Source organism: Pristiophorus japonicus, chromosome 12 (genome assembly GCF_044704955.1).
Source record: "Pristiophorus japonicus isolate sPriJap1 chromosome 12, sPriJap1.hap1, whole genome shotgun sequence".
In the NCBI taxonomy this organism is placed as follows: domain Eukaryota; kingdom Metazoa; phylum Chordata; class Chondrichthyes; family Pristiophoridae; genus Pristiophorus; species Pristiophorus japonicus.
Window position 1 is genome coordinate 42,556,803 of NC_091988.1, and position 15,705 is coordinate 42,572,507.

A 15,705-nucleotide genomic window follows, 5' to 3' on the forward strand; every position below is an offset into this window, starting at 1 on the left:
AGATTTGGGGTGATCCACGTGTATGTGGCATTTAAAGAAACTGTATTATTTCCCCCATTTAGCCCTGGGTAGATTATTACCATCAGGTCCATTCTTGTAGCCTTTTATCCTTTCCTCGATATGTACTGCTCTAGTTCACAATTCTGTAAGTATTATCTTTATGATACACGATTGTCTACTTTCTGAGCAGAGAGTTCCCTGCAACTACAACTGAGAGTTGTGGACTGCGTCTTTATCCAAGGTATCTTCCCTAGTTTTCTAGCCACTTTTGCACTGTAACCATATACCTTTCTGCAATGCCGAATACCTATTAACGTAATCTCTTGGGTAGCTTCACAGGCTTTCCTACTTTTACTAGTATTTTTTACCAACCTTAATCCATCCAGTATTCCCAATTGGTTTCACTCAACATTGTCTCCATTTGATGTCTGCCCAACCTGTACTGAACTGTGTACAATGTCACACTAACTATATATAAGCATGTGCCAATTAGTAAAAAGTCAGTGTATGTAAAACATACTGCAGACTTTTCTTTAGCTGTATGAAAAAGTTGCATTTATTTCTTGTAATTTAGTGTAGTTACCCAGATGTATTATTTCTATCCATACCAAACTGTACCTTCTTAGGTCAATGATTCAAAAATATATACTGTCATTACAGAAGAAAATATAAAAGACGGAAAAATAAATTAAAGAATCTATTTAAAATTATGCACTAGTGTACAATTCAAATTCTGCAAATTAAGTCAATTCTCTAGAGAGCAGGTACTCATTTTCTGCATTACATTGCAGAAACAAATGTGTCTTTCAGATTATTTATTACTCAAATAATTATTCCTGTTCAAATTTTTAAATATGATTTGCTGTTAAGAAATAGTTATTCTAGTTGAACTGATTTAAATATAATTATTTTCCAGAATTTTTATAGTCTCAATTCTCTCAGTATATGTTTATTTTTTTCATGCTCTTTTCATTCCTGCCCACTTTCAGGCTTCGTATTAAATATCCACTTTGAGATAGTTTACTTGTTATAGCAATCAGACATAAATGTTCCCTCAGGAGAAGCATAACAATCAAAGTTACCAACTGTAGTAGAGCTCACTGAAAAAAAATGAATCAATTATCCAACAGTGCTGCAAGATCTGTCTACTAACCTATTCGATATGCACATTGAAGCAGGCTTCCAGCACCAGCTCAAAACCGCCATAGCACTCATGGACCTGTCAGCCGTGTATGGCACAGTGCGAAAGTATGGACTGCTTTTCAAGCTCTCCACTATTTTACCATGCAGAACAACGATCCATCTTCTCAACTCCATGCTTAGCAACCGTTGCTTCAGTGTACACTCTGGCACCCAGAAGAGGATATTGAACGGACTCCCACAGGGTTGTGTCCTGGCACCCATGTTATTCAATGTTTACACCAGTGACCTGCCCAAAACAGTCGCGCAAGTTTGTAAACACTGATGACATTGCCCTGGCCATGCAAAACATGAATCTGTCCATCACCGAAGAGACCCTGACCAGTGATTTACAGAGGATGGAAGTCTACTTCCGCCAAAGGTGGACGTCAACCAAACCCGCAAAAGACTGTCAACCTGACATTTCACCTCAAAACCAAGCTTTGAAAGTCTCCTTTTACGGCGCAGAGGAAAACCGTGCCAAAAACCCCTCCTATTTAGGAGTCACGCTTGATCGCACCATGTCATATAGACAGCACCTCCAGAACCTTGGGAAGAAACTAAAGAGTAGGATCCAGAAACTCGCTGCATCCATATGGGGAGCAGATGCTCAAATCCTCCATACGGCAGCACTCACCCTGGTGTACTCTACAGCAGAGGACTGCTCTCCGGCATAGCTACCAAGTCCGTGTGTCAAATCCATTGATGTCCAGCTGAATTCTACTATGAGAATTATCACTGGTACATTTTTATCGACATCAGCACCTTGACCGCCCGTGCTTGCAAACATCGCCGCGAATATGCATTCTCCAGAGAGAACGACCACTACACCAACAAAGGCATGACAATCCAGGCCGACTTGAACAACTTACCACCAACCCGTCTCAAATCTAGGTGGCCATTTTGGACCGTTGCAGAAGCCCTTCAGTGATCTCCCCTCAGCCTTGATGACCGATGGCGAAATGCTTGGAAGAACTGTGACATATGGAATGGATTCCTTACAAGAGGACCCCACAGTACAACCTGAAGGATCAAACCTTCCTCGCAAACAGTGGACAACCATCACAACTGGTCATGGTAGAAGCTGCCACCTTCTTCATAGATAGAAGATCAAAGCATCCCCGTCATGCGATTGTGGAGCTCCGAATCAGACCCTGGAGCACATCATTGAGCACTGCCCTCAGAAGAAATTTGCAGGCAGCCTACAAGATATCCACGCTGTTACACCGGAAGCTTTGGCCTGGATATCCAACTTAGACATTTGATTTGCTTTGCTACGACCATAGGAAAGACGACGACAAACCTATTTGTGTACCAGAAAACAAATTTTCAAGACAGATAATCAAGTTAAAATACTTTGAGTAGAAACAGAAATATTTGACAGCATCAGATATACTGGGTGTAAAATGGTCTAAAAGATCAACTTTGTATCAGTTCAACCAAAAACATTTTGATATGCATTTGTATAGGACAGTAACATGTCAGAAAGCATTAGGACACCAGTTTTATTTAAGCAGGATGGAGCAGTGACCTCAGGGAAGGAAGCAATATGTACATATGAAATTCACAAGCAGAAAAAGACCATCAAGCCATGCTGGCCAGAGCATCATGAATAATCACTTATTTGATCTGAGGGGTATCACAGCAGAGCCTGATCCTGTTTTCAACTTACGGTTACACATGCTTACTTCTAGCTGGGGCCAATGATCAGAAATGGGATTCTAGCATGATTTTCCACTCCATAAAAAAAAAGGGTTCACTGAGGCCAATTAGAGCTTCCAACACTAAGATCAGCTAACTCAGTAGAGCTGGTACAAAATCTTGGTCCTTTCTGCTCTTTTGAAGGGGGAGGGTGAACAGCCAGTTGTCATGGTGCATATAGGTACCAACGATATAGGTAAAAAGCAGAATGAGGTCCTACAAGACGAATTTAGGGAGCTAGGAGCTAAATTAAAAAGTAGGACCTCAAAAGTAGTAATCTCAGGATTGCTACAAGTGCCACGTGCTAGTCAGAGTAGGAATTGCAGCATAGCCCAGATGAATACGTGGCTTGAGGAGTGGTGCAGAAGGGAGGGATTCAAATTCCTGGGACATTGGAACCGGTTCTGGGGGAGGTGGGACCAGTACAAGCCAGATGGTCTGCACCTGGGCAGGACCGAAACCAATGTCCTAGGGAGAGTGTTTGCTAGTGCTGTTGGGGAGGGGTTAAACTAATATGGCAGAGGGATGGGAACCTATGCAGGGAGACAGAGGGAAGTAGAATGGGGGCAGAAGCAAAAGATAGAAAGTAAAAGTGGAGGGCAGAGAAACCCAAGGCAAAAAGCAAAATGGGCCACATTACAGCAAAATTCTAAAGGGGCAAAGTGCGTTAAAAAGAAGCCTGAAGGCTCTGTGCCTCAATGCAAGGAGTATTCGTAATAAGGTGGACGAATTAACTGCGCAGATCGCTGTTAATGGATATGATATAATTGGCATCACGGAGACATGGCTCCAAGGTGACCAAGGCTGGGAACTCAACATCCAGGGGTATTTAACATTAAGGATAGACAGAAAGGAAAAAGAGGTGGGGTGGCGTTGCTGGTTAAAGAGGAAATTAACGTAATAGTAAGGAAGGACATTAGCTTGGATGATGTGGAATCAGTATGGGTGGAGCTACGGAATACCAAAGGGCAGAAAACGCTAGTAGGAGTTGTGTACAGACCACCAAACAGTAGTAGTGAGGTTAGGGACAACATCAAACAAGAAATTAGGGATGCGTGCAATAAAGGTACAGCAGTTATCATGGGCGATTTTAATCTACATATTCATTGGGCTAACCAAACTGGTAGCAATGCGGTGGAGGAGGATTTCCTGGAGCGTATTAGGGATGGTTTTCTAGACCAATATGTCGAGGACCAACTCGAGGGCTGGCCATCCTAGACTGGGTGATGTGTAATGAGAAAGGACTAATTAGCAATCTTGTTGTGCGAGGCCCCTTGGAGAAGAGTGACCATAATATGGTAGAATTCTTTATTAAGATGGATTGTGATACAGTTAATTCAGAGACTAGGGTCCTGAACTTAAAGAAAACTTCGATGGTATGAGACGTGAATAGGCTAGAATAGATTGGCGAGTGATGCTTAAAGGGTTGACGGTGGATAGGCCATGACAAACATTTAAAGATCACATGGATGAACTTCAACAATTGTACATCCCTGTCTGGAGTAAAAATTAAAATGGGGAAGGTGGCTCAACCGTGGCTAACAAGGGAAATTAGGGATAGTGTTAAATCCAAGGAAGAGGCACATAAATTGGCCAGAAAAAGCAGCAAATCTGAGGACTGGGAGAATTTTATAATTCAGCAGAGGAGGACAAAGAGTTTAATTAGGCGGGGGAAAAGAGAGTATGAGAGGAAGCTTGCTGGGAACATAAAAACTGACTATAGATATGTGAAGAGAAAAAGATTAGTGAAGACAAACGTAGGTCCCTTGCAGTCAGATTCAGGTGAAATGGCAGACCAGTTAAACAAATACTTTGTGTCTTCCTTCGTGAAGACAGAACCAAATAACCTTCCGGAAATACTAGGAGACCGAGGGTCTAGTGAGAAGGAGGAACTGAAGGAAATCCTTAATAGGCGGGAAATTGTTTTAGGAAAATTGATGGGATTGAAGGCCGATAAATCTCCAGGGCCTGATAGTCTGCATCCCAGAGTACTTAAGGAAGTGGCCCTAGAAATAGTGGATGCATTGGTGATCATTTTCCAACAGTCTATCAACTCTGGATCAGTTCCTATGGACTGGAGGGTAGCTATTGTAACACCACCTTTTAAGAAAAGAGAGTGAGAAAATGGGTAATTATAGACCGGTTAGCCTGACATCAGTAGTGGGGAAAATGTTGGAATCAATTATTAAAGATGAAATAGCAGCACATTTGGAAAGCAGTGACAGGATCGGTCCAAGTCAGCATGGATTTATGAAAGGGAACTCATGCTTGACAAATCTTTTAGAATTTTTTGAGGATGTAACTGGTCGAGTGGACAAGGGAGAACCAGTGGATGTGGTGTATTTGGACTTTCAAAAGGCGTTTGACAAGGTCCCACACAAGAGATTGGTGTGCAAAATTAAAGCACATGGTATTGGGGGTAATGTACTGATGTGGATAGAGAACTGGTTGGCAGACAGGAAACAGAGAGTCGGGATAAACAGGTCCTTTTCAGAATGGCAGGCAGTGACTAGTGGAGTCCCTAAGGGCTCAGTGCTGGGACCCCAGGTATTCACAATATACATTAATGATTTAGATGATGGAATTGAGTGTAATATCTCCAAGTTTGCAGATGACACTAAGTGGGTGGTGGTGTGAGCTGTGAGGAGGACGCTAGGAGGTTGCAGGGTGAATTGGACAGGTTAGGTGAGTGGGCAAACGCATGGCAGATGCAGTATAATGTGGATAAATGTGAAATTATCCACTTTGGTGGCAAAAACACAAAGGCAGAATCTTATCTGAATGGCGGCAGATTAGGAAAAGGGGAGGTGCAACGAGACCTGGGTGTCATGGTACATCAGTCATTTGAAGTTGGCATGCAGGTACAGCAAGCGGCGAAGGCAAATGGTATGTTGGCCTTCATAGCTAGGGGATTTGAGTATAGGAGCAGGGAGGTCTTACTGCAGTTGTACAGGGCTTTAATGAGACCTCACCTGGAATAGTGTGTTCAGTTTTGGTCTCCTAATCTGAGAAAGGACGTTCTTGCTATTGAGAGAGTGCAGCGAAGGTTCACCAGACTGATTCCTGGGATGGCAGGACTGACATATGAGGAGAGACTGGATTGACTGGGCCTGTATCACTGGAGTTTAGAAGGATGAGAGGGGATCTCACAGAAACATAAATTCTGACGGGACTGGACAGGTTAGATTGTAAGAAGAATGTTCCCGATGTTGGGGAAGTCCAGAACCAGGGGACATAGTCTAAGGATAAGGGTTAAGTCATTTAGGACTGAGGTGAGGAGAAACTTCTTCACTCAGAGAGTTGTTAACCTGTGGAATTCCCTACCGCAGAGAGTTGTTGATGCCAGTTCATTGGATATATTCAAGAGGGAGTTAGATATGGCCCTTACGGCTAAAGGGATCAAGGGGTATGGAGAGAATGCAGGAAAGGGGTACTGAGGTGAATAATCAGTCATGATCTTATTGAATGGTGGTGCAGGCTCGAAGGGCCGAATGGCCTACTCCTGCACCTATTTTCTATGTTTCTGTGTATGGCTAAAAGTTAGTATGCAGGTACAGCAAGTAATCAGGAAGGCAAATGGAATGTTGGCTTTTATTGCCAGGGGGATAGAGTATAAAAGCAGGGACATCCTGCTACAACTGTACAAGGTGCTGGTGAAGCCACACCTAGAGTACTGCATACAGTTTTGGTCTCCGTATTTAAGGAAGGATATACTTGCATTGGAGGCTGTTCACAGAAGGTTCATTAGGTTGATTCCGGAGATGAAGGGGTTGACTTATGAAAATAGGTTGAGTAGTTTGGGCCTATACTCATTGGAGTTCAGAAGAATGAAAGGTGATCGTATTGAAATTCTAAGATAATGAGGGGGCTCGACAAGATGGATGCAGAGATTTCCACTCATAGGGGAAACTAAAACTAGGGCATAGGCTTAGAATAACAGGCTGCCCATTTAAAACGGAGATGAGGAGAAATTTCTTCTCAGAGGTTTGTAAATCTATGGAATTCTCTGCCTCAGAGAGCTGTGGAGGCTGGATCATTGAATATATTTAAGGCGGAGATAGGCAGATTTTGAGCGATAAGGGAGTAATGCGTTATGGGGAGTGGGCAGAGAAGCAGAGCTGAGTCCATGATCAGATCAGCCATGATCTTATTGAATGGCGGAGGAAGCTTGAGGGACCAAATGGCCTGCTCCTATTTCTTCCATTCTTATGTTCATTCACCGAGCTATTAGGGATGTCCATGTCTAGTGATACTATATTTAACAGGTATCAACAATAATCGTTCCCAGAAACATGTTAAAAGAATTCTTAATTGGCAGATTTATCAAATTGATCTATTAGTAACAAAAAAGGATTTTTACTCACCTGGAAAAAGTTTTAAATTTAAAAGAAAGCCTTTCCTCATCAGTTCAGTTAGTTCATCGGGAGTTTGGGCAGGGAGTTAAATCATCATCATAATCATCAAAACATTAGTATACAAGGAACAGTGTTCCAAGTAATTGCACTATGTCAAAGAGAAACCCATAGGCAGAATTCTTTGCTACTGACATTTTGCGAGGTCTTTTTGTTTGATACAGAATGTTGAGGTGCAGCTATATCAGCGCCAGTGTTCCTGGCATAAACATGAAGGTCTTGTGAAACACTGACAACTCTTGTAGAGTTGTTCTATTAGAGGGTCAGCTGACCACCTAGCCACATCCCTTCAGCATCAGAGTAGACTTCGACATGGAATCACATGTCGACATGACATCCACTTGCTGAAATCACAAGCCAATACATTTGCATAATATGATTTATTTACCTTGAATTAGTATTAACAGATAACTATTTAATACAAGAGGGATAGATTAAAGTGTTCAAGATTATTCAGGCTTTCTGAATCTTGACAGTAAATTTGGAAAAAAAAAATCTTCAAAATTGCTAGGCCATTTCTTCTTTGTGCTTTCTAAGTCTACACATTTTGTCACCACTCCTTGCCATCCAATCATCAATAACATGAATTTCAAGATTAGGAACATAAATTCAAAAAGTATGGACTGAATAAAAGCTTAACCTCTCTCTCTTTCCCCCCAATCACTCCTCCTCCCCGACAAAGAGATCCAAAAATAGAATTCTTACAAACTTACTGACAGATCTGGAGCTAAACAATTTTTAAAAATCCAAAATTTGTTCTTGAATGTGTAAAGCAAAGTTTTAGTGGCTTTAAGGCATACCAGTCCTTTAAGAAATAATCCAGTTCAATGCCTTACTTTAAAATACAAGTTGTATAGATACTATACAGAACAAAGTTGAATGATCCACTATTGTGTTAAGCATATAGAAAACGTCCAGGTTCATAATCAATGATTTTGTATAAAGGATCAGTTTATGAAAATTAGAAATGAAAACATTTCAAGTCACATTCAGAAAAAGGTTTGTTATTTACAAAAAGCATTGTCTGGCCTCTACTGGAACCAACACACCAGGCATCAAAATCGGGTATTTCAGGCCACTGTGCAAACGTTGTGCTTCATAACAGGACATGGAGGTCATATAAGAAGTCTGCAATCTTTTTTTTCTATTAAATTTATATTGCTGGTTTCATATAAAATAAGTCCTTGAGAATGAGTAATTCTGTTACAGTCCCAGAAGTCTTTTAGCATCTTCACTTTGAGCCATTAAAGCTTCACTAGCATATTTCTGTAACAGCTCCATCTTCTTCCGTCGTACAAGAGCCTCCTCAATCTGTAAAGATGAAAATTAAAAATACTATCAAATTATCTCATCCAACAAAGTAATCCAAATTGATAATTAGGATAAAATACTTAATAGAATTATATACTGTAAAACAGAACAATCCACCACTGTAGCAAGAGCTTGAGAAGTCACATTTGAAGCACTTGTGACTCGTATTTTCTTAAGAATGTTCTTTGGGCAACATCCCACCATCTGACGTTCATTTTTAGGGCAATAACGTTTCGGCAGCCCATATCTATTCTCTCACGGAGTAATTTAAAATAAGAAATATACAAGAGCCCTCGCACAATCTGCACTCCTTCAAATAGTTACTGTACTTAGAATTTCTTCAATATTCCCTTACCTCTTTCTGTGACGGTACAGGAACATGAGCTATGAATTTTTGTTGGTTTTCCTCTCCTTCCATCTGTTCCCCACTGTCTTCATCAGACTGAACAATGTGAAACATAAATAAAGTTAATATATTGCGGAAAAAAAATCATCGGCCTTGAATTTGCGGTCGGAGGCTTCCCACGGAGAAATGTCTCTGATCCGCAAATAAAATGCCTGCGTAGCTGGTGGTCCAGGAGGTGCGGAGATTCGTAGTCAAGGGCCTCTCTGGGTACCCACGGGTAGAGGCCCACGTATTCCGTGGTTCACAAGCGCCCCTGGGATCATGTGGGCCAGCCCAACAAATGAAAGAAGGGAATCCGTATGTATGGAAGCCCCATAAGCATGAATGGAAATACCCAAAAAAATACATCAACACTTCAAATACATTTTAAAAACCATTATATATTTAAAATGAATTAAAGTAAATTTACTTAAATATTTAAAACAAAAACTGAATAAAAAAAAATACATGTACATGTTTTAACGGGGCTAAAAATAATCAGAAGTACATAAGAAATTAAGAAATAGGAGCAGGAGTAGGCCATTTGAGCCTGCTCTGCCATTCACTAAGATCAAGGCTGATCTGATTATGGGTTTAGCTCCACTTCCCTGCCCGTTCCCCATAACCCTTAAAAATCTCTGCCTTAAATATATTCAATGACCCAGCCTCCACAGCTCACTGGGGCAGAGAATTCCATAACTTTACAACCCTCAGAGAAGAAATTCCTCCTCATCTCAGTTTTAAATGGACAATCCCTTATTCTAAAACTATGCCCCCTAGTTCTAGATTCCCTCATGAGTGGAAACATCCTCTCTGCATCTACCTTGTTGAGCTCCCTCATTATCTTATATGTTTCACTAAGATCACCTCTCATTCTTCTGAACTCCAATGAGTATAGGACCAACCTGCGCAACCTTTCTTCATGTCAACTCCTTCATCTCAGGAATCAACCAAGTGAACCTCCTCTGAACTGCCTCCAATGCATGTATATACCTCCTGTTAATATAGACCAAAACTGTACGCAGTACTCTAGAGGTGTGGCCTCACCAATATCCTGTACATTTGTAGGAGGACTTCCCTGCTTTTATACTCCATCCCTCATGCAATAAAGGCCAACATTCCATTTGCCTTCCTGATTACTTGCTGCACCTGCATACTAATTTTTTGTGTTTCATGCACGAGGACCCCCAGGTCCCTCTGTAATTTTTCTCCATTTAAATAATAATTGTTTTTTTATTTCTTTTGCCAAAGTGGATAACCTCACACTTCCCATATTATACCAAATTTTTGCCCAATTAGCCTGTCCATATCATTTTATAGATTTTTTTGTGTCTTCCTCACAACTTGCTTTCCCACGCATCTTTGTATCATCAGCAAACTTGGCTACATTACACTCAGTGCCTTCATCCAAATCATTAATATAGATTGTAAAGAGTTGAGGCCCCAGCACCGATCCCTGTGGCACCCCACTAGTTACTGTTTGCCAACTGGAAAATTATCCATTTTTCCCAACTCCCTGTTTTTTGTTAGTTAGCCAATCCTCTGTCCATGCTAACATATTACCCCCAACACCATAAACGTACCTTATTGCACAGGGTTTTAATGTATAAATGATTAAAAAGCATAAAAATAAAATTTTATCAAACACTTACGCTGCTTTTACCAGACGCAAGAACTTCACGAGCATTTGCTGGGCAGAAGTTGGGCAAATAGCCCAACTCTCCATCTGTGAATGCTCTTTTCCTGCGGATGCGTTGGATCCAAATTTGCTTTGTTTATCGTAGCATGTAGAGCTGATGGGGTAGGAGGGATCTAGGAGCTTAGATATCATTAGCTGTCCTAGGACTTTTATGTTTTCACTTGCATTGAAGTGAAACACACACTGCTTAAGCAGCTGGGCACCAAATGGTCCCTCACCTCAATACGTACTAAAATATACAATATTAGGAAAGTGCAAAATACAATCAGGCTATTTGCAGATTTGATTAAAAGCATGTTATAGCATAACTCTGATCCACTTAGTTGTGCAATATATTAGAAGTCACAATTCTGAAATAAGAATGTATACAAGCAAAATGACATTCTGATTGATCATTCTATTTATTTGCATTTCAAGTGACCTTACTGCTTCACAACTTAAAAATGATCATCTGAAATACATTTTCTTTTAAAATATTCACCTTATAGAAATTCATGTGATTACCGTCCTACTCTTTTGTACACCCAATTCTCTAGAAATCCCAATTGAGCAATAAGGAGTGAAAATAGTAAAAATGAAAGCTGTATTCTATATTAATCATTAATTTATAAATCAAAACATTTTGATTGTATTCTTATTTTACAGGTCAAAATCCCTATTTAAATATTTTTTTAAATATTTTTTGTATAGGAAACATATCTATAGTTTATAACTTGGGAAATGGGTTTTGAAGTGTCTGGGTTATAGTGCCCCAAAACAATATTAACTACTGTACAGGACATTATACAGGTCCATTGAGTAGAATGGGACTATATTCTCTGGAGTTTAGAAGAATGAGGTGTGATCTAATTGAAACATATAAAATTCTTAGAGAGCTTGACAGGGTAGATAAGAACATAAGAAAGAACATAAGAATTAGGAACAGGAGTAGGCCATCTAGCCCCTTGAGCTTGCTTCGCCATTCAACAAGATCATGGCTGATCTGGCCGTGGACTCAGCTCCACTTACCCGCCCGCTCCCCGTAACCCTTAATTCCCTTATTGGTTAAAAATCTATCTATCTGTGACTTGAAAACATTCAATGAGCTAGCCTCAACTGCTTCCTTGGGCAGAGAATTCCACAGATTCACAACCCTCTGGGAGAAGAAATTCCTTCTCAACTCGGTTTTAAATTGGCTCCCCTGTATTTTGAGTTCTAGTCTCCCCTACCAGTGGAAACAACCTCTCTGCCTCTATCTTGTCTATCCCTTTCATTATTTTAAATGTTTCTATAAGATCACCCCTCATCCTTCTGAACTCCAACGAGTAAAGACCCAGTCTACTCAATCTATCATCATAAGGTAACCCTCTCATCTCAGAATCAGCCTAGTGAATCGTCTCTGTACCCCCTCCAAAGCTAGTATATCCTTCCTTAAGTAAGGTGACCAAAACTGCACGCAGTACTCCAGGTGCGGCCTCACCAATACCCTGTACAGTTGCAGCAGGACCTCCCTGCTTTTGTATTCCATCCCTCTCGCAATGAAGGCCAACATTCCATTCGTCTTCCTGATGCTGAAAGGTTGTTGCCCGAGGCTGGAGAATCTAGAACTAGGGATCACAGACTCAGGATAAGGGGTCGGCCATTTAGGTCTGAAATGAGGAGAAATTTCTTCACTCAGAGGATTGTGAAGTTTTGAAATTCTGTACCCCAGAGGGCTATAGATGCTCAAATGTTGAGCATATTCAAGACTGAGATTAATAGATTTTTGGACACTAAAGGAATCAAGGGATATGGGAATAGGACAGGAAAGTGGAGTTGAGGTAGAAGTTCAGCCATTGAATAGCGGATCAGGCTCGAGGGGCTGTATGGCCTACTCCTATTTGTTATTTTCTTATACATTCATTAGAAATCCTCAGATTTGAAGACTTCATACAGAAGCACTCCATTTGATCTTTGATATTGACCATCCCATTGTACAGTGTATTTGAAAATGTGAAGCTTGGTTATAAAAAGAAACACATAGTAATTATACTATAGTAAATACCTATTATTTTATGGATTTAAAACTATTTTAGCCAGGAGTTGAACACCTTCTGTGATCTAGGTAATTTATTTTACATTTGGAAGACTACTGTGTACAAGGGAAACAAGGGCCATGAAAGAGCAACATTTTGGGCCTGAAATTGGTCATTGCATAAGGTCCGCCCATTTCTTGGCGGTATGCTGGCGGTGCATTGTTTCAAACCGCCGGCATACCGCCGAGACCGAAGAGCACAATTTTGGTCGATTTTTTTCGGCGGTGCGGCACTGAACTGCGCATGCGCGTTTTCCCCCCCGTTTTTTTCACAGATGAATTTTACCCACGGGGTCGGGGTCACCCGCACATGCACAGTGAGTTGAAGTTGAGGGAGAGAGTGAGAAGACATCTGCAATAGAAGCCAATCTGCGGCGTACGGGGGGAGGACCCACAACCCAAGACCAATTGACACAAATATAGAGATCCATGCCCTGTCCCTGGTCGGGGATAGCAACCCTGCCACCACCGGCATTGGAGCTGACCCACTCACACAGGATGGTAAGTTGAATACAATCCTCGGTCTGTGTTGCGGTCCGGTCAGGTCATGTCATGTAACTGTAATGTTGGCCTCATGTGATTTATCCGAGCTCAGGGGCAGTGGGAAAGGGAAGGGCAGGAGTAAGAAAGTAGCGGGAATAGTCCCAAAGGTGGTGTAGCACGCGGTCGAGGACAGTAAAGGGTCTTTTGTTGTACTTGTTCATTTAATAATTGAAGTTTGTTGTTTTTTTTTTAAGTTTATTCAATTTGTTAAAGTTTTGTTAAAGTTGTTTTATAGTTATAAGTTTTACAAAGTTTTAAAATTGTTGTATATTTTTGAAATGTTTACATAAACGTTTGAATTGAATTTAAGCACTCTCTTGTCGTGTCAAACTTTTGGGGTAAGTCATCAGGGTCCCAAAATGCAGCTCTCCACATTTAAGCAAAGTGTTAATTTATGAGCTGCTAATGTAACAATTTTCCAGTGGCATACGCTCTGGGTGCCCTCCGCTGTGGTGTTGGTGTTGGTGTTGGGTGGGGAGGGGGGGTGCCATGGGTTCATGTGGAAGCTCCTCCTCATCCCCCTCATTTTCCTCTTCTTTCTACTCCGTCTCCTGCACTCTTTCCTCAGGTGGACCCGCAGTCCCCTGTGGCAATTCTTGTCCCCGCATGGTTGCTAAATCATGCAACATGCAGCACATCACTGAACTGAGCAACGTGCTCAGGGTGATATTGCAGCCTGCCTCCAGAGTGGTCCAGGCATCGAAAACGCTGCTTCAGCACATTTTGATAATATTACATGTGGCTCTATGGCTCTTATTATATCATTGCTCGACTTCTGTTTGAGGGTTCCGCAGGGGGGGCAAGAGCCAGTTGACGAGGCCGTACTCTTTGTCCTCCAGCATCTACCTTGTGGCTCCCTGGAAAGTTGGCATTCACTGCCATTATGCGGTGTATGGTCGCATACGAGCTGCATGTTGAAAAAGTGGAATCCCTTACGGTTTCGGTACATCTCCGCCTCCTGTAATGGTGCTCACAAGGCAATATGGGTACAGTCAACAGCACCCTGCACCTTGGGGAAGCGGTAATGCGTGCAAATCCCAAAGCCCCGTCACTCTGGTCATTAGGAAGTTTATAAATTCTATCAAACCAGTGGGAAGCTGTTCAACCTTCGCTGTCTCCAGGCCAGGTCCAAGACCACTCCAACCTCTGTCGTCGAGCTACAGTACGCGGACGACGCCCGTGTCTGTGCACACAGAGGCTAAACTCCAGGACATAGTCGACGTATTTACCGAGCCGTATGAAAGCATGGGCCTTACACTAGACATTAGTAAGACAAAGGTCCTACACCAGCCTGTCCTCGCCGCACAGCACTGCCCCCCAAACATCAAGATCCACGGCGTGGCCCTGGACAATGTGGACCACTTTCCCTATCTCGGGAGCCTCCTATCAAAAGCAGGCATTGGTGAGGAGATTCAACTCCGCCTCCAGTGCGTCAGTGCAGCCTTCGGCCACCTGAGGAAAAGAGTGTTTGAAGATCAATCCCTCAAAACTGTCACCAAGCTCATGGTCTACAGGGCCGTAGTAATACCCGCCCTCCTGTATGGCTCACAGACGTGGACCATGTACAGTAAGACACCTCAAGTCGCTGGAGAAATACCACCAGTGATCTCTCCACAAGATCCTGCAAATCCTCTGTGAGGACAGACGCACAAACATTAGTGTCCTCATTCAGGCCAACATCCCCAGCATTGAAGCACTGACCACACTTGATCAGCTCTGCTGGGCAGGCCACATAGTTCGCATGCCAGACAAGAGACTCCCAAAGCAAGCGCTTTACTCGGAACTCGTCCACGGCAAACGAGCCAAAGGCGGGCAGAGGAAATGTCACAAGGACACCCTCAAAGCCTCCCTGATAAAGTACGACATCCCACTGACACCTGGGAGTCCTTGGCCATAGACCGCCCTAAGTGGAGGAAGTGCATTCAGGAGGGCGCTGAGCTCCTCGAATATCGTCGCCGAGAGCATGCAGAAATCAAGCGCAGGCAGCGGAAGGAGCGTGCGGCAAACCAGGCTCCCTGCCCACCCTTTCCATCAACGACTATCTGTCCCACCTGTGACAGAAAATGTGGTTCTTGTATTGGACTGTACAGCCACCTAAGAACTCATGCTAAGAGTGGAAGCAAGTCTTCTTCAATCCCGAGGGACTGCCTATGATGATGATGCACCTTGGGGAAGCCGGCGATGCGTGCAAATCCCAAAGCCCTGTCACTCTGGTCACTGGAAAGTTTATAACTTCTATCCGGCGTGCATACAGTACTTCGGTTACCTGTTGAATGTAGCGATGAGTAGCATATGTCCCCAGCTGATGCCTGAAAAGAGCAATATGCATAAAAGGAAAGTGCCGCAGTCACCTTCATCTCGACAGAGTGCAGTTAATGTTGGTTGGACTGGGCTGCAGGTCTACCTTAATGAGCTGGCAAAT

The 15,705-nt window shown here is 42.4% G+C and overlaps 1 protein-coding gene across 2 annotated transcripts in view; it reads right to left on the bottom strand.

Moving 5' to 3' along the window:
* Positions 1–7,657: 7,657 nt before the first annotated feature.
* The window catches only part of isy1 (ISY1 splicing factor homolog), a 46,559-nt gene continuing 38,511 nt past the window's right edge, over positions 7,658–15,705 (bottom strand). Inside the window, exons 10-11 of one of the 2 annotated variants that reach the window (XM_070895352.1) lie at positions 8,959–9,045; positions 7,658–8,603 (exon numbers count right to left, since the gene is read on the bottom strand). In XM_070895352.1, the coding sequence (XP_070751453.1) occupies positions 8,496–8,603; positions 8,959–9,045 (195 nt within the window). In that variant the 3' untranslated portion in view covers positions 7,658–8,495. Of the gene's footprint in view, positions 8,604–8,958; positions 9,046–10,640; positions 10,801–15,705 lie in introns of those variants that run through there. The other variant, XM_070895353.1, reaches the window with a different exon arrangement.